Genomic DNA, 20526 nt, shown 5'->3' with positions numbered 1-20526 from the left:
TCCAGTCTGGGTGACAGAGTGAGACTCCAACTCAAAAAAAAAAAAAGAAAAGAAAAAAGTGCTGCTCTCAGTTCTGTAAGACTCTGTCGCTTTGTTACTTCTCAGCTGCCTTTCACTGCTCTGGTGTCAGTTATATATCAGTCCAGATTCTTCCCAGGACAGTAAATGCCTTGAGGATTGGATTGTTAGTTTAATTTGTTCCTTGGACGCCAAATGCCCAGTGCCCAGTACAATGGAGAAGTGGTGGTTTTGTGGCCACATTCGCTAATACTACGAAGACAAGACGACTGCAAATAGCAGGGCATGGTGACTCATACCTGTAATCCCTGCATTCTGGGAGGCCAATGTGAGAGGATTGAGCCCAGGAATTCAAGACTAGCCTGGGTAACATAGCAAGGCCTCATCTCTATAGAATATCAAAATTAGCTGGGCATGGTGTCATGCACCTGTAGTCCCAGCAACTCAGGAGGCTGAGGCAGAGGGATCGCCTGAGCCCAGGAGGCTGAGGCTGCAGTGAGCCGTGATCATGCCACTACACTCCAGCCTGGGTGACAGAGTGAGTTTCTGACTCAAAAACACTATTTATTGCAAATAATCAAGTTGTTAAGTAAACTCCATCTGCCACTGTCTGCTAGGTGGGTTAGAGAGCCTGGCCTTGGCTGGATGAGGCCAATCTGGGGTGGGGTGAGGTATTGCCCCAGGGACCACATGATTCCTGATCTTGACTCCAGAACTGTCCCCCCTTCCTGGGTCTCTGACCCTGCTGGGTTGACAACTTCAACAAAGGCTCACCGGGCCAGTCTAGAATTCTTTATGGCCGAACAATATGGTCTAGGAGGCAGGGCAAGAGAACCCTATTGGCAGGGAGTGGTACCTGGAGTATTTTCTGACACTTCAGGGTGGAGACTAGGGGATGGAGTGGAGGTGGCAAAGCTTCTTCCCCAACCCTCAGCTCTCTGTTCTGACCATGAAGGAGATAGGAGAGCTGGGTGGCTTGAAACTGCTAACTATGGATATGGGGTCTGGACTTCTCTCTTCTTTGGTTTCTAAGAGGAGCAGCCTGACAGGAATGTGCCAGCCATGGGGGACCAGGCCAGCTTGGTCTGCTTGTCTGTGCCATGGCCCCTCGGCTCCAGCCACACCTGGATGTGTGAGGGCCAAGCCCAGCGTTCCCGGGGCAGGAAGCAGGCCCACACTGCCTTCCAGCTGGGGCAGCAGCCTCCCCACCTACTTCTCCACCAAGATCCTTGAGGATAAACTCCTCCCTCCAAGAGGCCTGTCTGCATCTCCCCTGCAAGGCCTCATGGAGCCCAAATGCCACAGGGGCACAGGGTCATGGCCCTTTCACAAGGCTGGAGATGTGGGATCTCCTCAACAAGGCCTATAGGCTCCAGTGTCCACTCCCCAGCCCCAGTGGATCCAAGGCGGCTGGGGGCTTCTGCAGGGAGAGGCCATGTTTCTGGAAGCACCAGCTCTCCCTGGGGGCTGTGACCTCCATCCTCCTGTGGTGCCATGGCCACAAGGCAGGAGGAGCTCGGGTCATGGCCACACCTGCCCTGGGAAGGGAGAGTTGGGGGAGGGAGGTGGTGGAGGGTGAGGGCAACAGCCTACCCTGGTCCTTGGCCTGGTAGTTGTTGCAGGTCTCATCAGGAATGCCGTGCTGGTGGGCATACTCCCACACCTTCATATCGTCGCCCCCCTCGCAGGAGCCGGCCTCAGCACAGTCAATAACGTTCTGCACCGACAGCAGGGCAGAGGGCCATGCACCCTTCCTCTTGATGTTGATCCGATCTGCAAGGGCCAGTACCCACTGATCAGCACCCAGCCTCAGAAGCACCCGCCTACTGGCTACCTTGCTAGGCTGCAGAGCTCTGTCCAGCCTCTCCTGCCTCCTGCTCACAGCCCCAGCCACCCATGTCCTCCCTGGAGACCCTCTCCCATGCTGACCTCTTCATCGGAGGTCTCAGCTCAGCTGTCTCTCTCCAGAGAGGCTTCCCTGGCCCTCCTTGGATGCTGCCCTATATGCCACACCCCCAACTACAAATGCCACAAGGACAGGGACAGGTCTGGGCTGTCCACACAGTTTAGCCCTGCAGACACCCAAGGGACTGTGCCCAGCACAGGATGGGTGGGGAGAAAGGAGGGAGGATTCAAAGACAGCCAAGAAAGACACAGTCCCTGCCCTCATGGTGAGGGGGCCGGCTGAGCACCTCTGTGGATGTGTGCAGCCCAGGGAGCTGTACGGGCTCCCCATGAGGGGCCAGACACTGTCCAGTGGGCCAGGGAAAGCCAAAAAGGACCCAGCTCCCAAGGGCACTGGAGAATGCAGAGGGCACTGAGCAGTCACCCAGGAGCCTGTCAGTGTCGACGCCCTCATGGCCCAAATGCCTGGGCTTATACCCTGAGGGGCAGCCAGAGACAGTCTAGAGTGGCCACGGCACCCTCCCCAGGACCACCGACCTGCTTCTCTTCCCATGCAAAGAGAATAAGCAGAGGAGGACCCTGGCCTTGCTGGCCAGTCCTACCCTGGATCAGGGTTCTCTCACTCTCCCATAACAATGACTTCATAGCCACACACCCTGGTCATCTGCCTCAGCCTCATCCCACGCCCACCTCCATGTCAGAACTCTCCCTTCTTGGGGTCACAAGGAGTGGGGTCCCTCTGCCCATCATGGCCTCCTCCAAGTGTGTGCCCCTTGTTGCCCTCCTGTGCCATCTGTTTCCAGTGTTACCTTCCAGACGCTCCTCCACTGCTCACACCCTGCTGCTCTGATCAGCCTAGTGGGTGCCTAGTGGGTGCCTCCTAGAACTGCCCCCTGATGACCTTGCTTCACACAACACTGAAAAGACCCAAAGCAGCCTCCTCATCCTGCCACCACTCTCCCTAGAAAGCTCTGCACCCGTAGCCAGGCATGGTGTCTCATGCCTGTAATCCCAGCACTTTGGGAGGCAGAAGCAAGAGGATTGCCTGAGCTCAGGGATTTGAGACCAGTCTGAGCAATATGGCAAGACCTCATCTCTACAATAAATAAATTAAAAAATCGGCCGGGCATGGTGGCGTGCACCTGTAGCCCCAGCTACATGGAAGGCTGAGGAAGAAGGACCACCTGGGTCCAGCAGGTCAAGGCTGCGGTGGCTGTGAGCATGCCACTGCACTCCAGCATGGGTGACAGAGACTCCAACTCCAAAAAAAAAAAAGCTCTGCACCCCATACACACACCCTGGGTCAGCATGTGACCTTGTCCTCACCTATGGGACCCCAGGCCCCATCCTGCCTCCTTCCCGAGGGCTTGCCCCCTCCACCACCCACATCAGCAACACACTCAGACTCGCCTTCCTTAAGACACCACCACGGAGCCCCTGGGATCCCCTTTTCCCCTTACTGCCAATGTGCTCTGCCACACTTGATCACTTTAGACAGTGTTCCCACCCCCACTGCCTCCACTTTTCCTTCATCCCTTCTCCTCTGTCACTTCTCCACCCTCAACTGATTCCACTTCTCCCCAGCAGTGGCCAGCAGGGTGGTCGACCCTTCCTTCTGGAAGCATATCCTGCCTGGTCTCTGGGGCCTGTGTCCTCAGCTGTCCCCGTCTCAGGGCAGCCAGTCTCTGCTCTGCTCAGGCAGTGCAGGGTGTCCCATGCCCCCTGGGAGGCCTTCCCTCCTCTTGAGACTCCCTCCTGCCCTCCAGGTGACAGCAGTCCTGGCTGAGTGACAGAGCCTTGCTGGATGGGCAGTTGCAGCCCCAACTCTCCCTCTCCACCCAACTTGGGTGTCTAGACCTGGCCTGAGCAGACAGCTGAGGTTTGAGCCATCTTCCAGTGGCCAGACACGCCCTCCCTGTGCTCCCCAAGCTTTTGTGCTCCCATCCACCTGCACGTTTTACTCATACCTACCCATGCTCAGCACTGTGTTGTGCTGGAAACACAGCAGCAAGGGAAGTGGACAGACTTCTCCCTGATGGGGCTCATACCAATAGTGGGGACAGGCCACAATGCAGATACACCCCAACCAGAGACTGTCTGACTTGACAGTGGTTTGAAAGAGACATGCATTCAGCAGAAGCTATAGTCAGTATCACCCAACCACTCTGTGATTCACTTTCAGTTCATATTCAGTACATTAGGTGAGATAGACAATACTTCATTATAAAATGGGCTTTGTGCCAGTCACGATGGCTCACACTTGTAGTCCTAGCACTTTGGGAGGCTGAGATGAGAGGATCACCTGAGCCCAGGCGACTGAGGCTGTGGTGAGCCATGATCCTGCCACTGCACTCCAGCCTAAGCAACAAAGTGAGATCTTGACTCAAAATAAATAAATAAATATATAAATAAAAATAAATAAAATAGGCTTTGTGGGAGACAGTTTGGCCTGACTGTAGGCTAACCCAAGTGTTAGACTAAATGTAGCATACATTTAGGGCAGGCAAGGCCATGATGTGTGATAGATTAAAATGTATTAAATGGCTGGATATGCTGGCTCACGCCTGTAATCCCAACACTTTGGGAAGTAGAGATGAGCGGGCTGCCTGAGCCCAGGGGTTTGAGACCAGTCTGGGAAGCTTGGTGAGACCTCGTCTCTACAACAAATATTAACAAATAAAAGAAACCCGCCTGGGCAATTTGGTGAGACCTCATCTCTACAATAAAAAAATTAGCTGGGTGTGATAGCGCACGCCTGCAGTTCCAGCTACTTGGAAGGCTGAGGTGGAAGAATCGCCGGAGCCCAGCAGGTCGAGGCTGCGGTGGCCGGGAGTGGCCACTGCACTCCAGTCTGGGCGACAGAGTGAGACTCCAACTCAAAATAAATAAATAAATAAATAAATAAATAAACAAATAAAAAATTAAGCATGGTGGCACATGCTTGTAGTTCCAGTTACTTGGAAGGCTGAGGTGTAAGGATCACCTGAGCCTAGCAGATTGAGGCTACAGTAGCCATGAGTGTGCTACTGCACTTCAGCCTGGGCAACAGAGTGAGACTCTGACTGAAAAAAAAAAGTATTAAATACCCTTCCCATTTAGGATATTTTCAACATATGACGGGTTTGTCGGGACATAGCCCTATTATAAGTCAAGGAGCATCTGTAAACGTGCAGGATGTGTTGCCAGGAGAATAAAATGGAGAGAGAATTCAGGGTGTGAGGTGTTGTTAACAGGGTGATGAGGAGAGGTATGCAGGAGGGAGGGAGGGCGCCAAGGAACATGGGGACGGGACAGGAGGGATTTAGTATAAGTATCACCCTGTTTCACCCTCGGAGGGGACAGGGACAAGAGAGGAATAGAGAGCAGGACAGGAGGGGGGTCTCACAGGTCATGGAAGGACCGAGCGCATGTTGTCACCTGGCCAGACTCAGCCCTTCACCCCACCCCCTTGTCCCCTATCCACCAGCTGTTTTCACTCACACCTACCTTGTGCCTTGTCTTTTATCTGAGTGAAATCATGGAGGGTTTCTGGCTTGGATCTTTTTTTTTTGAGTGATTCTCACTCTGTTGCCTAGGCTGGAGTGCAGTAGCATGCTCATGGCCACTGCAGCCTCGAACTGCTAGGCTCAGGCAATTCTTTCATCTCAGCCTTCCAAGTAGCTGGAACTATAGGCATGTACCACTACATCCTGCTAATTTTTAATTTATTGTAGGGACAAGATCTTGCCAAGTTGCCCAGGCTGGTCTCGAACCCTTGGGCTCAGGCAATTCTCCTACCTCTGCCTCCCAAGGTGCTGGGGTTACAGGCGTGAGCCACTGCACTTGGCCTGACTTGGGTTTTAACAGGCTCGTTCTAGCAACTTGAGATCAGCCAGCTGGCCAGGAGGGCACTTAGGAAGAAACAGGCAACAGGCCCAGGTGAGAGACAGCAGGAGTCCTGTGTCTGTTTTAAAGGTAGACCCGATGAGTCATGTGGACAGAGGGCATGAGGGACAGAGAACAGAGCAGCAAGGTGCAACTGCACGCTTTTGCCTGAGTGCAGAAAGGATGACAGGAGGACTGCAGAAGAAAGAGGCGCTGGGGTGCAGGCGGGGAAGGAGCTGTCCAGACCTGAACTTCCCAGGCTGGAGCGCCAGGTGCTGAGCACAAGCCAGTGGGCAGGAAGGAAAGGTAAGCTCCGGTGAAGGCCTGATCCTAGAGCACCCAACGTTCAGATGTCTGAGGAGGGGACAGCCAAGGAGGCAGGAAGGACCGGCTGGGGGTGGGGGAGGTGGAGGCAGTGCATGTGGTGCAGGGGAGGGAAGAGTTCTGGAGAGATGAGATCAGCAGAGGATCGGCTTGGGGCTGACCACACCCTGCCCCATGGCAGCTGCCCTCAGTGACCAGGGCTAGAAAGGTGGAGTGGTAGAGGTGGGAGTGAAGCTGGCCTGGGTTCAAGGATGGAGAAGAGGAAGTACGGGGACTCCAGGACCCCCCTCTGGAGCTGCAAAGTGGGGTGATCCAGCGGCTTCTCAATTGTTTGTTTGAGGTGGGACAGCTTCCCTGAGGGGGTGCACTCAGGGAGGCAGGGCCTTGGTGAAGACCTGGGATGCTTGAACCTGAGGGACAGGAGGGAGCTGGCAGCTGGCAGGTGGCCAGGCCTCCATGGAAGTCCCCTTCTGGTGGCTTCTACTTCTCAGTTTAAGAGAAAGCAAGGGCCTTGAGGTTTAAGGAGAAAGAGGTGACAGACATCAACTTGGAGAGTCCACTTGAGAAATGCGGTAGAGGTGACCCCTGGCCAGGACCCGGCCCCGCCCCAGAAACCTCCCCCCATCTCCTCCCTTCCTGCAATCCCCATCACCTGACTCTCTCTCAAAGATAATTCAAGGCTTGCCCACATCCCCTGATAACTTAGCTACTCCTCTTCAGTCCCACCCCACCCTCTTTCACTTCCTCAGTGGGCGCCAGTCCATGGCACTCCCCCTGGACTTTGCTCAGTCCCTGCCTCTAGGCCCACCCACAGCCTCCCAGTGGTTAAGGCCCTGTCCGTCTCATCTCCATCTAGTCACAGGGGCCTCTGAAGGGTCAGGAGTGTGCTTCAGTCCCCAGTGATCTCCTCACTGTTCCCAAAGGCCACCAGAGGACACAGTTGCAGTGGGCTGGCCCAGGGGTCCTGATACCCACTCCTAGGGCAGCAACCTGTCATCTGAAAGATAGTACAGCAGACATCCTGGCCCAAAGCCCAGGCTTTTGGGCTCAAATCCCAGCCATCAGTCACACCATGGCCAAGTCTTCTGGCCTTCCTGCAAAAAGCCTCGGTTTCCTCCTCTGCATATTGAAAACAATCACAGCAGCAGGAGGCTTGAATGAGATGATGCACAAATGCATGCCACTGAGCCTTGGCACGTGGCTCCAGCCACATTGCAGTTAATCCTTTGAACATGGGTGCACACGGCAGTCCTCACCCATAGGGCACCAAAGCCAGGGGAAGAGGCACCAGCAAGCCAGGCCTCCTGAGGCCAAACTCCTAGCCCGAAAGAGTCCCTTCTACAACAGCAGTCCAGGCTCTTGGCCCTGGAGCTGTGACTGTAGAGGTGGGTGCAGGGTACCTCCCAATGCTCCAGGTCAGGCCTGGGACAGGTTTCTTCTGCCTTATCTCTCAAAGGCAGGTGCAGTGGCTTCCTTGACAGGGTGGACTTCAGCTTTCCCTCCCTTCCTGCTGTGGAGCATTCCTGTCCTCACAGAGGCCAGAGTCTAAAGTCCAAATAAGAAAATTAGCCAGGGTAGGGGCAGTGACTAGGTAAGGCCAGGGGCTGTGTCTGGTCTACCTCACTCAACATTCCTTGCCCAGGTCAGGAACTCATCTCCAATATTAACTGCTGCTAGAAAGTTTCACTTCTGTGTCCCCAAATACAGGTTAGAGGCTTGGTGATTTTGCATTTCTGGTTCCAGCCCAATGGCTGAGGTCACAAGGCTTGAGCGGGAGAGGACACTTGGGAGCATTGGTCACTGGGCTTTGTCCCTGTTCTGCCTATCATCTGAAAGCCCCAAAATGATCCACCGTGGGTCACTTCAGCAGAGGGCAAAAGCCAGCATCCTTAGGCCTGAGAGGCTTGGCATACCCCGCCCAGGTCAACCTGGCACATAATCACAGGCTCCTAGAACCCTGGGCTGTGGCTGCCTGTGCTGACTACGAGGCAGCCTGGAGATGGCTTCCTGGCCCACAGCCATGTGGCAGCCACCCTTCCCACTGTGGTGCTGGTGTTGCCCAGGGACAGATAGGGCCCCAGGCCCTAGTCACCCACCTGCCATGGCACTGGTGCTGCTGTGGGCCCAGCAGGAGCCGCAGTACTGGGGGATGTGCTGGTTCCGGGTGATGCTAGCATAGTTGACACCATTCACGTTGCGCCAGTCCCAGCTCTTGGGCAGATCCCACGGGGACAGGTACTCATGAGGCCGGGGGTATGTTCTGGGAAGAGACCATCACGGAATCACTGCAGGGGCTCCTGGGGCTGCCACCCCCTACCACCCTCACCCTCCACCAGGCCATGGGACAGGCAGCCCTCCTTAGCGCCCTCCTCCCTTTCCCAAAATGTGAGGCAAAGTGTGTAAGCCCCTCAGTCACACCCATCTCACACCAGGAGACCCCAGCACTCTCAGAGTGTGAAGGAGACAGGGCATTCCAAAAGGAGCAAACCGGAGTGCTCCGGGAGCAATTGTGGTGCTGGGGGCAAGCCTCAACGGCCACGACTTGGTGGGGCCCTGTCAACCCCATAAACAGGAGGCCTTGCCCTGGTTGTGAAAAAGGAGAGACCACCAGAACCAAGAGGCAGGACCTGACCTCCCAAGGTCTAGGGAGGAGGCAGGGTCGGGAGTGCGGGAGATGGACCATCCCCCACCCAAGGCCTGCCTCCCGCCTCGCCGGCGCCCACCTGCGCCCCAGCTGCGACAGCTGGTCCCCCCGCAGGGGTCGGTAGCAGGTCTGGCCTGGGCGGAAGTAGAGGCCGGCCCGCGCCGCGCCCGCCAGCAGCATGAGCAGCAGCAGCGGCCGCGCCTGCCCGGACGACGCCATGGCCCCGTGCCTACGCCTCTCCGGGTCCCAATCCGGCTCCCGCTCCGGATGCCGCTCCGGATCTCGCTCCGGGTCCCGCTTCGGATCTCAGTCCGGATCCCGCTCCGGATCCCGCTCCGGGTCCCGCTCCGGGTCCCGCTCCGGATCCCGCTCCAGGCCCGCTCCCGATCTCTCTCCTGATGGTGATCCCGCACCCGGCCGCCCCAGGCGCTCCGGGCCCCAGCCCCGCCCGGCCCTTAAGGTGGCGGCCGCCCTGGCCGGACACACCCCCGGGGCGGGGCCGTCCCGCTGCCAGCTCCTGCCCCGCCCGGGACCAGCGCGCACAGCCTCCCTCCGGCTCCGGCGCCTGAACTCCTGGTCTTGCACGAGGTCAAAGAGTTAGACTCCAGACCTGACTCCACCGCCGGCCGCCAACCACCGTGGTTTCGTGGCTTAACTGAAGGCCTGACTGTCAAACCGGACTCATGGAGGGAGGGGAGGGGTGTGCTGGCTCCCCAAGCTGCGGTCTCAGATGGGGCGTCCCAGCTCTGGATTCTTGGGACCCTTGGCCCTGGAGAGATTCCCCCAGCATCCCATCTGGGCCCAAGGCCCCCAAGGAACGGATTTGGGGAGTCCTGGGAGGAGCCCACTGTCCCCACAGAATTATGCCCTGGCCTGACTTTCTGAACCCCGTTCTCCAAAGGCCCAGGCCTTTTCTAGATGTTTGCCTTTTGTAGAGAAGGGAGGTGGGGTCCTTCTAGAAAATACCCCTAAAGGATCATTTCACTTGGCACATAAACCACGGGTAGTACATTCTGACTTCCAAAGATGCTTGGAAGGGGTTTCTGCTGACAGAATTCTTTTTCGTCAAATGAGGAACCAAAAGCAGAAGTGGGACCCCCAGGACGGGATTTCATAACTTGCAAGGGTTCCTCGTGAGCTGTGGTCATAGTGAGTGGGTCCCACAGTGGCTTCCTTCCTCTTGTGGGCAAAGGGTCCAGGCATCCCCCCCAGGGTCTCCACAGGCCTTAGCTGGGTCGTCCTCTGTATGGGGATCCCAGTCGACCTTGTCCGGCTCTTTTCCATGTGCAGTGGGCACTCCCTATGTTCTGCTGGGCCCTTTCCTCTGCTGGTGCCAAGCTGGCAAGCAGAAACCAAAATGGCTGCCTCGCTGGCTTCCAGGAACTTTTGTGACTGCCCCTGGAAGTGACACCAGGTAGGGTGCGGTGCAAAACTTGTGGATTCCTTGGCTCATCTCTAAAATGAACTTTAGAGCAGCCAGCAAAGTATTAAAACAGAGCTTATTAGCCAGAAGAGAGGGGAAAAGGAAGATTCATGGCAGAAAGACCTGCCGTGGGCAAGTTTCTCAAAAAAGAAAAACCACACCGGGCACGGTGGCTCACACCTGTAATCCCAGCACTTAGGGAGATGAAAGGATTGCCTGAGTCCAGGGATTTGAGAACAGCCTGGACAACTTGGCCAGAACTCATCTCTACAATATATCAAAAATTAGTCCAGCATGGTGGCACGCGCCTGTGATTCCAGCTACTTAGAAGGCTGAGGCAGAAGGATCACCTGAGCCCAGCCTGAGGCAGCCTGAGGCTGCGGTGGCCATGAGCCTGCCACTGCACTCCAGCATGGGCAACAGAGTGAGATTCCAACTCAAAAAAAAAAAAAAGAAAGAAAGAAAAACTGCTCTTTTGCTCTCAAGGACAAAGGACAAACTGGGTATAGCTACCTTGTTACAGATATGCTAATTAGGGCAGAGCACAGGTAACTGCTGCCTGTTCCACCTCTGCTGAAGGGAGGGGTGGTCTCATCATTTCTAGGGTTTTGATCAGTTAAGGGGTGGGATTGACCTGGCACGGTGGCTCACGCCTATAATCCCAGCACTTTGGGAGGCGGAGGTCAGAGGATTGCAAGAGCCCACGGGTTCAAGACCAGCCTGGGCAACTTGGCATGACTTCGTCTCTACAATAAATAAAGCAATTAGCCAAGAGTGGTGGCACACACCTGTACTTCCAGTTGCTTGGAACCCTGAGGTGGGAGGATTGCTTGAGCCCAGCAGGTCGATGAGCGTCCCACTGCATTCCATCCTGGGTGACAGAGCGAGACTCCGACTCAAAAAAAAAGGGGTGGGGGGAAGAGTTGGGGTTGAGTTTTGTTCCTTCAACAGGGAAACTGAAGACTTTTTAGTGATTATAAGCTGAAAGGTTCAGCTGTCCTATTATATCTGATGGGATTTTGATTGGCTGAGGGGATGAGGTGGGCCACCAGCTTGGCCTGTAGTAAAATGTAATTTTAAAAATGTTTGAACGCTTCCTAAAACCTGCCTATGGGAAATGTGTCTGTCTATGTAGAAACTGTACTAGCCACCCTGCCTCAGAAGTGCTGAGGTGACCACAGACTCCCAGCAGGACTGGGAAGCCTGTCTGACAGCACCTGTCTGAGCATGGGCTCCGTGAAGGCCAAGGCCGGGAGCTGCTTCTTCAGTCTTTGTTCCTGAACAGTGGTCACTGAAGCCAAGAGTGAGCCCAGAGCTCTGTTTGTTGATGAGTCTTAATCTTCTCAGAAAGTCATTCATGATAACCCTTAGCATCAGCTCGTCATTAGGAGGTGGGAAGGGGTGGCAGAAGTCCCAGGCTGAGCTGGGGACCGGGAGTGGAGGCAGAGCCTCTCAGGCTCTGGGTGTAAAGGCAACAGAGAGGGAATTGCCAAGTGGGGCTTCTCTCCTCTCACATTAACTCTCTGGCCTCCCTGACTCAGGGAACCAGGTTGTTCTTATGAGCAAGAAACCCAGGAGGTCCCTGGGATGTCATCAGGTGGCATTTGAAGCAGTGGGGTTCTGGTCTCTAAAGAAATAGCTAAGAACTCACACAATTGTAGGATAACAGGTATCATGCCCCTCCTAAGTACTCACAGACTGTCGGGACGAGAGGGAAGAAGTCCAAACATTGGAATTCCTAATCTTCACGTTAGGAAGGAAAGGGGTGTGATGAGAGTCCCTTGTATACACCTCTTCAGTCCCTTGTGATGGTCAAACACAGTGAAGTCACACAGATCCACAGCTCCTCATCTCTGAACTTGGCTCTGGTTGGGTAGATGTGTGTCCAGCTGACAAGTCGGCTGGTTGCTTCACTTTGGGGGTTACTAAATTGTGCAGGGAGAGTCCCTGTCATCAGAGGATCCTAAACACGTCCCGTTGAGAGAGGCAGCCACAAGTCCAACCAAACTCAAATTCCAGTGCTGCTTCTAGTGAAGGGTGTTCAAGCTGAGGACTTCTCTGAAGGGCACACGGATAAAGTAAGAAGATGGCACTGTCTAACCACACATCCTACAGTTTTGGAGACAGGAACCCCTCGAGGGCAGGGCATACCTGGATTTGGCATCTGATGCCTGGGCTGTGATATCTTGGGTCTTGTCCCTGATTCTGGGTGGAAAAGCACCCAAGTTCCAAGCTCTTTCATTCATGTAGTGTTGAGAGATCTGGACTGCTCTGAAGATGCTCAGGGCCAGTCTTCCGCATGTAGGAGGTGTCATGACAGGCAGGGCTGGCAGTTTGGGTGCACAACCTGCAGTCACAAAGGCCCTGAGCCCAGAACAGCAGCCCCATATGGTGTCATGAAGCTGGACAAGAAGTCCTGCGTGTCCACTGTGCCCTGGGTCCTGCAAGTTATTAGCTGGGTCTGATGGTGGTTGCTCTGCCTACTTTACCCTCCATTGCCTGATCATGAGTCCTTCAGATACTCTCTGCCAGCCCAGAGCCCCTGGTTAGTCAGACTCACAAACAAGGGCCAAGTCCAGGGGCCAGAAGTTCACTGGGGACAATAAATATCAATAGTCCAAAAAAAAAAAAAAAATCCACAGTCCTGCTCCCGAAGGCTGAATTGCAAGGCTTGGTTTATATGAGGAATGCCAAAGCAGAGACCCTAGGTTTATCCTGTGGAATGGTGGCTATGAGGAAGATATCGTTAGACTGGTGACATCCAAAGATGACAAGTGGTGGCACGCTGGGGTTTCCCAAACATAAAAGCAATTCAAACTCAGAAAATGATGGAGAATCATGGCAGGATGAGAAGGAGGAAGTCCAAATATTGGAATTCCTAATCTTCACACCAGGAAGAAAAGGGGTGAGATGAGAGTCCCTTGTGATGGATCAAACACAGTGAAACCACTCAAATCCACAGAAGTTGGCTCTGGTTGGGTAGACGTGTGTTCAGCTGGCAGGATGCTCTGACAAGCTGGTTGACTGTGTCACTTTGGGGGTTACTAAATTGTGCAGGGGAAGTCCCTGTCATCAGAGGATCCTAAACATGTCCCTTTGAGAAAGGCAGCCACAAGTCCAACCAAACTCAAATTCCAGCGCTGCCGCTAGTGAAGGGTGTTCAAGCTGAGGACTTCTCTGAAGGGCACACGAGTAAAATGAGAAGGTGGCTAGCACCAAGGAAGAGGAGAGACATGCTGAGAGCCTGACGGGCCAGCACAGCCAGCCCCTGCTGGAGAGTGTTTGCTAGAGGTTGGGTTTGTCTCAACACTCCTGGCAGCCTGGGGACTCTTGGAAACCTGAAAGGTGTGTTCCCTCCTGACACTGCTGCAGGTGTTTGCCAGGTCGTTTTGTGGATAGTGACTCACTTTCTCCTCTGGGCCTGGACCAGAGGAAGATCAAGGCAGGGCCCAGGACCTTCCTACCTTGGGGGTCCTCCTTGCCCAAGCATTGCTTCTAGCAGCTGTTTTATAAGCTGCCACCGCCTTCCAGCTTGCGGCAGGGTCAGCCAGGTTCTGGAGAGCCAGGCATCTCCGCTGAAACCACTGTAGAGTGCTTTGCTTGGGAAGCTGGCCACAGGCCCTCAGTTCTCCTTCCGGGAGGTAACCAAATCATTCCTGCTTCTGGCGGTGTTTAAGAGCAGAAAGCTGAGCCAGTGACAGCCTAGAGAACCCTGCGGCCCTTGTTTGAGCCTTTGTGCAACCTCATGAGGTGGGCCGCATAGATGCAACCAACCCATTCTACAGGAGAAAAGACGGAGCCTTCAGAGAGGTCCAGATGGCTGTGCTGGGTGTAAGGCTCCTGGCTGGCAGGTTTAAATCTGGTTCTTCTTTTTTTTCACTCCATAAAGTCTCCTGGCAAGTGCATGATCCCAGACTGCAGACACAAAAGCCTATTCATTTCTAAAAATAACATTGATTCTTTCCCCCCTTGTCTCAATAAAGAACAACACACACACTTTATAGTGAGGCCAGGGCTAGCCAGGCTGGAGGCAAGGAACGCAAATGGGTTTTGGTGGACAGTGGAATTGCCTTGAAATACTTTCTTTCCTTCTTTCCTCCTACCATATTGTCTGGATCCAACCCAGCAAGTTGAAGACATTTCCTATAATTCCACATTCCTGAGTTTAGCCACATCAGGGATACGGGCGTTTGTTTTGATAGCATGCGGGAGGCAAACTTAGCTTTGCAGGGCATTATGGTTCCTCGTCAGCAGCAGGGACCCCTCTGTATCCCCTCGGTCAATGGATCAGAAGCTCATGTCAGCTCCGTGACATCTTTGCAGTGTAGGCCTTCTTGTGGTTGGGTAGGTCAGGTTTGCAGCCCTGCCTGTTACCGTCCCCAAGTGCCATCATCATGCGTCACCTTCTGGGCTGGTCACACAGTAACCTGCTGTATGTACTTGTTTGGGAGTGGAGTGGCCCCCTGGGCTTCAGTTTGGAATACGCCCTCTGCAGGGCAGCAGGTAACCGACTCAGCCCACCCACACACTCCATGTGAAGTCTTCCAAACAGTTTTTCATCCTTTACATATCAAATTGGTTTGCCCTTTAAGGTCAGCCACCAGCAGATATTTGTGGAGCACCCAGTATGTGCAGACAACCATTTTCATCCCTGGGGATCAGGTTACCACCCCATTTAGCAGGTGAAAAGACTTGAGTCTCCAGAAAGGTCGAGAGACCTGGGCATGAGGTTCCTGGGAGGTTTGAATCTAGTTCTACTTTTTTTTTCCACCCTACAAAGTCTCCTTCGAGGAGCTAGCATTGAGTGAGAGGATTTGTGAAAAAGCAGAATAGTAAGTAGAGAGTGCTTGGAGACACATAAAATGGGGAACACCAGAGACTAGGAGAAGTGGGATCTGGGACCGTTCCCTAAGGTATCCAATGACTTAGGGATTGAATGGTGAGGACACAACCATGGACCGTGCTGGAAGGAGACTCTAAGCAGAAGGAAGAGGACTGTGTGATGCGCTGAAGGAACCCTGTGAGGGTCCTGGGATAGCACGTGCAGCTGAGAGCTCCAGGGTACAAGGACCATGTGGGTGCTCAGGCCACACTGCCCATAGCTGGCCCACAGTGCAGGACCTTTTTTTCCTCCCTCCCTCTGCCATGGTCTGAGGAAAGGTCCTCCTAGCCTCCTTGCCCCCTCCTCATTTCCATCCCCAACTCTTGTGGCATGTGCATTTTGGAGGATCTGAAGACACATACCAGCGTGGCGAGGTCCTGGTTTTGCCCTGGTTGCTGCTGGTTTCCAGGAGGGTGTTGGGCCTGACTTGGAAGATCCCTCACATGGAAAGAGACAAGTGTGGGGCCTGTGAGGGGCTAATTCAATCACAGAGGGGGAGCTGACGGCAGTGGATGAGGAACACTTCTGGAGAGACAGTGACAGTAGGCACACTGGGTCATCCAGATGGGGGTAGAGCTGGCAGAACGCAGCTAGATGAGGAGGTGACATGAGCACTACAGACTTCTGGATGGTCAGTTGGATGCCAGCTGGACAACCTCAAATTGTACTCCTGGATGGAGGCGTCTGAAGACCTGCGATCCATTTTCCACCACCTTAATCCTGGGACTTGAATGTATCAGTGTCTGTGCTGACCCTCAGTTTCTTCTTCTACAATGTAGAGAGAACCATGACCCAGCTTGAAGGTGGTGGTGTCGTGCAGGCTGAACAAGGGAGTGGGTGGGAGACGGGCAGAGAAACGGGTATAGGTCAGCAGAGTGGGTGCTGTCGTCACCTCTATGTCCCTGGAGGGCAAGGCCCATACTTTCCTGGGGTCCCTCAAGTTCCCCGAACAGTACTCAACCAATGTTTGTTGGACAGACGATTGGATTTCTGAGACTCATACAACAGAGATTTCTTGGACAAACATGGGACCTGAAGAAGTATATATTTTTGTTTGATTTCAGCTCCGGGCACTGACCCGTCTTACGCTTATCTCTGTTCATGCCACAGAATGTTGCTTATCAGTAGCTGAGTACCCTGGGAGATGGGAAGGATGCAGTTGAGAAGGTCTAAGCATCCAGCTCCTTCAGAATAGCGGCAGTTCAAGTGAAGTGGCAGTGGAGTGTGTGTGTGCATGTTTCCTCTTGTAAACCAGAGATGCCGCAGCCTGGGATGCTGATGCCGCAGCCTGGGATGCTGATGATCAAAGAGATGGTGGGCACTTCCACTGCCTGGACTTGGCAACTGGGCAGGGCTGGCGAGCTGCCCATCAAGTCCAGCGTGGTGTGGACACTGTGGGCATCTCAGCTGAGGGGGACAGAGGTTAACACTCCTGGCTTAATGGAAAACAGTCTTGCTCCTCTTGTAGTTACTTATTCATCCTCTAGAACTTTCTTTTCCAGTAAGAGAACACACACCGGAGCAGAGTACAAGAAAGTGGAGCTCAGCTCATCTGACGGCCTGCCCACACCCGCTGAGTCACTCATAATGGTCCCTCAGATGTCATTTTCTTGCTAAGACATTTGGAAAAATTTCTGCTTCTGAATCACAAGCAAACACTATAATTCAACAATCTTCTCTGAGTTATTCAAGGAACTTCAATGCACTCCAAAGTGGAAGATCAGAGGCGGATGAAATCAATGAATTATCTGAGTATTCTGTTTTTCTCCTAATTATATTTCACTTGCCACATGGGGCAGCCACCATCTGACCACTGAGGGACATCTCCTGGGGGAAGTCTGGAGGCAGCTGATTTGGGGTTTCTGGGTGACACTTGGTTTTTCTTATCTTCTTGGTTCCATTCCCATAATAGACCCAAGTGTCATTCAGGAGACGGCTTGCTGCCCCTGAATCTTCTGCGGACTGCTGGGTGGGACAGTCTGCAGCAGGGGAAGGGGATTTGAGCTCAGGGATGGGCTGCTCTGGCCGGTCATCTCGGCGTTGGAGGCTGTGGGCATCCTCCCCATGTGGGACAGCCCACCCTGCATGCCAAGAGGAAGCTTCTACTCCTGCCTTCTGTCCTCTTGGGGGGGCTTGCAGAAACCCCTTGCTTAAGTGCAATAGTGACTTTAAGTGCACCCTGTCTTTGCTGCAACCCTTATGGGAGGGGGGCCAGAAAACAACTTTGTCATCCATCACAGATGGCCACTGTTAATCACTTGCTGCTATTCAGGATGTGGGGGTGCCTCCAGCCTGGCAGGACAGACTTTGGGCCAGTGCCAGCCTCTCCAGGGACACTGTTCACCTGTGTCCTGGAAAGGAGCCACGTCCACAGGTCAGAGGGCAAGGCATTACATGTTCACCACATCACTGGCTGGGGCAAACTAGGCAACCAGAGGAAAGCTCTTTCTTGGGGATACAGGTACTTTCATAAATAAGGACAAAAGGGAGGAGGCAGAACAGGTGGCTTTTCAGACCTTTTGCATTTTCTACCTCTCAGTTCTGCCCAGACGGTGCCAGCAACTCTGTGAGCCTGACACACGGTAGGTGTGTCATCTATAGGGGTGAATGGAATGTGTCTGTGAGCACAGAAAGTCACATCTCCTTCTACCCCAGGAAGCCCACTTGAAAAACAAAACCTGCAGCGACATCTTAGGGGTCAGCCGCCATGGGTTCAGGCCTCACCATAGACTTGGGAAATGGGGAACATGATTCCATTTTACACATGAAAACATTTGGGTTCAGGGAAGATATGGGCCCTCTCAGTGGGAGAGGCTTCCCCACTCTGGATCGGCCCTCACCCCATGCCCACTTGCAGCCTAGCAGCACCCAGAGAGTAGCACCCGCGGGATGAATAAACACTGCCAGTGATACAGGAATCAAAGCAAACAGGGCTTCTCTCTTTTTCTCCCTTTTTGCCAACTGCCCCATTAACAGAAAAGCCTTTTAAGCGCCCATCTGGAAACCCGGCTCTCTCCCCTCCCTAAGCAAACTGAGATGACCAAGAGGAATGCGCTTGGGGCGGAGGTTGGGGGGACTCTGACACACTGGATCCTGCTCATACAGCAAAGAATGAACACAGGCAGATCAAAACAGCCCCGGGCCCAGCCCAGTGGTCCCTGAAGGGAGGTGTTTGTGGCCAACAGGGGCCCCTTTCAGGAGCTTGGCCACTGAGGATTCCCGTAATAGCTTGCTGTGGTTATTCCATCTACAGACCATCCCTGACGTCCAGGCTTCTTGCAACAATTTATATTTCAGCCTAGACCACCTCTTAGGGAATGGAGGAAAGGGCCTGTGGGCACGATGTCCCCACCCACCATGAGAAGGGCACACTCGTGAATAAATACATTATTGGCTCTAGGAAAACTGGCCCCGCTGAGCACCACTGCTCAAACTCGCCCAGCTGTTGGTGTGCCCTCAACAAACATTTGCTGAGGCCTGTTGCGGATCAGGCCCTTTGGGGACTCAATGGTGAAGAGACATTGGTGGCTCCCAGGCTGCGGGGAGATAAGGCATGTGTATAAGTAATTAGCAAACAGGACCGCAGGCGATAACTGTGGGTTTAATTGCTCTGGCCCCGAGAAAGGGAGGCATCTCTGGTAAGGGGACTGCCAGTGGGAAGATCATGGAGCTGCCTTTGAACTTTGAAGGGGTCTGATAAGCTGGGGAGGCTGAGGCACAGTGGAGGGATGCAGGGAAAAGAGGCCAAGGCAAGCTGGGAGAGAGACTGGAAGCAAGGGTAGCATGACTAAAGTCTATGGCAATGGAATGGTCCATTCTGTGTGCTTATTTTATTTTACTTTATTTATTTACTTTTGAGTCAGGGCCTCACTCTGTCATCCAGGCTGGAGTGCAGTGGTACAATCATGGCTCAACCTTCTGGGCTCAGGCGATCCTTCTGTCACAGCCTCCCAAGTAGCTGGGACTATAGGCATATGCCACCACCACGTCTGGTTAATTTTTTTATTCTTTGTAGAGACGAGAACTTGCTATGTTGCCCAGGCTGATCTTGAACTCCTAGGCTCAAGTGATCCTCCCACCTTGGCTTCCCACAGTGCTAGGATTATAGGCATGAACCCCTATGCCCGGCCTGTGTACATTTTTAATTTGTGAAAATACTGCTGAGCACCTGTGAACATCTTCCTCTTGGACATACACATCCTTCTTTTTACCTCTGGGCAGGAAGGAGAGGTGGTGGGACCAGAAGCTTCAGTGATTCGTGTACCATTCAGATTTAAGCAGGAAAAAAAGTCAAACTTAGAGAACCGTCACAAGAGTACTAATCATGTGCCAGTTTTGAAAAGAGCTACCGACTGTTCACATTTTGCCACTTTGCTTAACTGCTCTCTCTGCATTTATCACATTATTGTGGTTGTTGAATCGTCTAAGAGTATGTTGCCGTCATCATAACAACTTGACCCTGAAGCACGGCACTCCATAAGATGGTATCTCCTGAAAACAAGGACTTCCACTAAGAATCACTGTGAGCTATGATCGAAGCCAGAAAGTAGATCACAGTTACACTATCAGTTACCAATAGCATGGTCCTTATTTGAATTTTGACAATGGGTCCACTCACATCCTTTATAGCAACCCCTTTCCCTGGTCCTAGACCCCACCCAGGATCAGAGGGTGCACTCAGTGAGCACTGAGGTCAGGCTGGGAACTGCGCTCCTGATGGGATCTTGGCACTCATGGGACAAAGTTCTTCCTCCTCATCTCTGGGTTCCTCTCCTGGTTTGTAGCACAGGCCCTCTTACTTCATGTCTGACCTCCTCTGGGAGTGAGTGGGGGCTATTTCCCCCAGGCGGTCCACCGTTCAGAGCTTTTCTGCTCGTGTTCCTGACTTCACATCTTGGACCTTGTCATGCCCGTAGAAAGGGAGAGGGTTTTAGAGTCAGGACTGGGCTCAGGGCACAGAAAGCACGGACCCTCCTAGACCAGTGGGGGGCCAGAGCCCAAGGATTCAGCTCCAATGCCTCGGCCAAGGCCACTGGCCCAGTGAGGGGCAAAGGAGGGGTCCTCAAAGACTCTGGCTCTGAGTTCGATTCAGTCCTACCTTTGGGTCCCTGTGCAGTGGGATAGTGTCCTTGAATGGTTCTAGAGCTGGAGGACTCTTCCCAAAGAGGTCAGCTCAAGAGAGAACACAGCATCTGCATGGCATCTCCTTCATTCCTGTGTCCCCAGTGCCAACGCCAGTCCAGCATGGGATAGGTCCCTATTCATAACTGTTCAAGAAATGGGGTGGCCTCAGGGTGCCTGGCAGGCACTGAGTAGGGGCCTTGAGAAACAGGTGCTTGTGGAGTGGGGCTGCCCACATCCTGGGGCTTCAGGAGTGAGATCTCACCCTGTACCTGACCACCTGCACCCCAGGCAGCTCTGACGAGCTATTCCTGCTGCCAAGCTAGACACTGGCTCCTTCCCAGG

The 20526-nt window shown here is 53.7% G+C and overlaps 1 protein-coding gene across 1 annotated transcript in view; it reads right to left on the bottom strand.

Moving 5' to 3' along the window:
* The window catches only part of CTSZ (cathepsin Z), a 12346-nt gene extending 3360 nt beyond the window's left edge, over positions 1 to 8986 (bottom strand). The window contains exons 1-3 of the mRNA XM_008067547.1: positions 8835 to 8986; positions 8208 to 8371; positions 1612 to 1791 (exon numbers count right to left, since the gene is read on the bottom strand). Of these exons, the coding sequence (XP_008065738.1) occupies positions 1612 to 1791; positions 8208 to 8371; positions 8835 to 8974 (484 nt within the window). The 5' untranslated portion in view covers positions 8975 to 8986. The remainder of the gene's footprint in view (positions 1 to 1611; positions 1792 to 8207; positions 8372 to 8834) is intronic.
* Between the last annotated feature and the right edge of the window lie 11540 nt (positions 8987 to 20526).

The sequence above is a fragment of the Carlito syrichta genome, unplaced genomic scaffold (assembly GCF_000164805.1).
Source record: "Carlito syrichta isolate Samal-C Ts95f unplaced genomic scaffold, Tarsius_syrichta-2.0.1 Scaffold309702, whole genome shotgun sequence".
Classification (NCBI taxonomy): Eukaryota; Metazoa; Chordata; class Mammalia; order Primates; family Tarsiidae; genus Carlito; species Carlito syrichta.
This window is presented reverse-complemented; position numbering and strand designations above follow the sequence as displayed.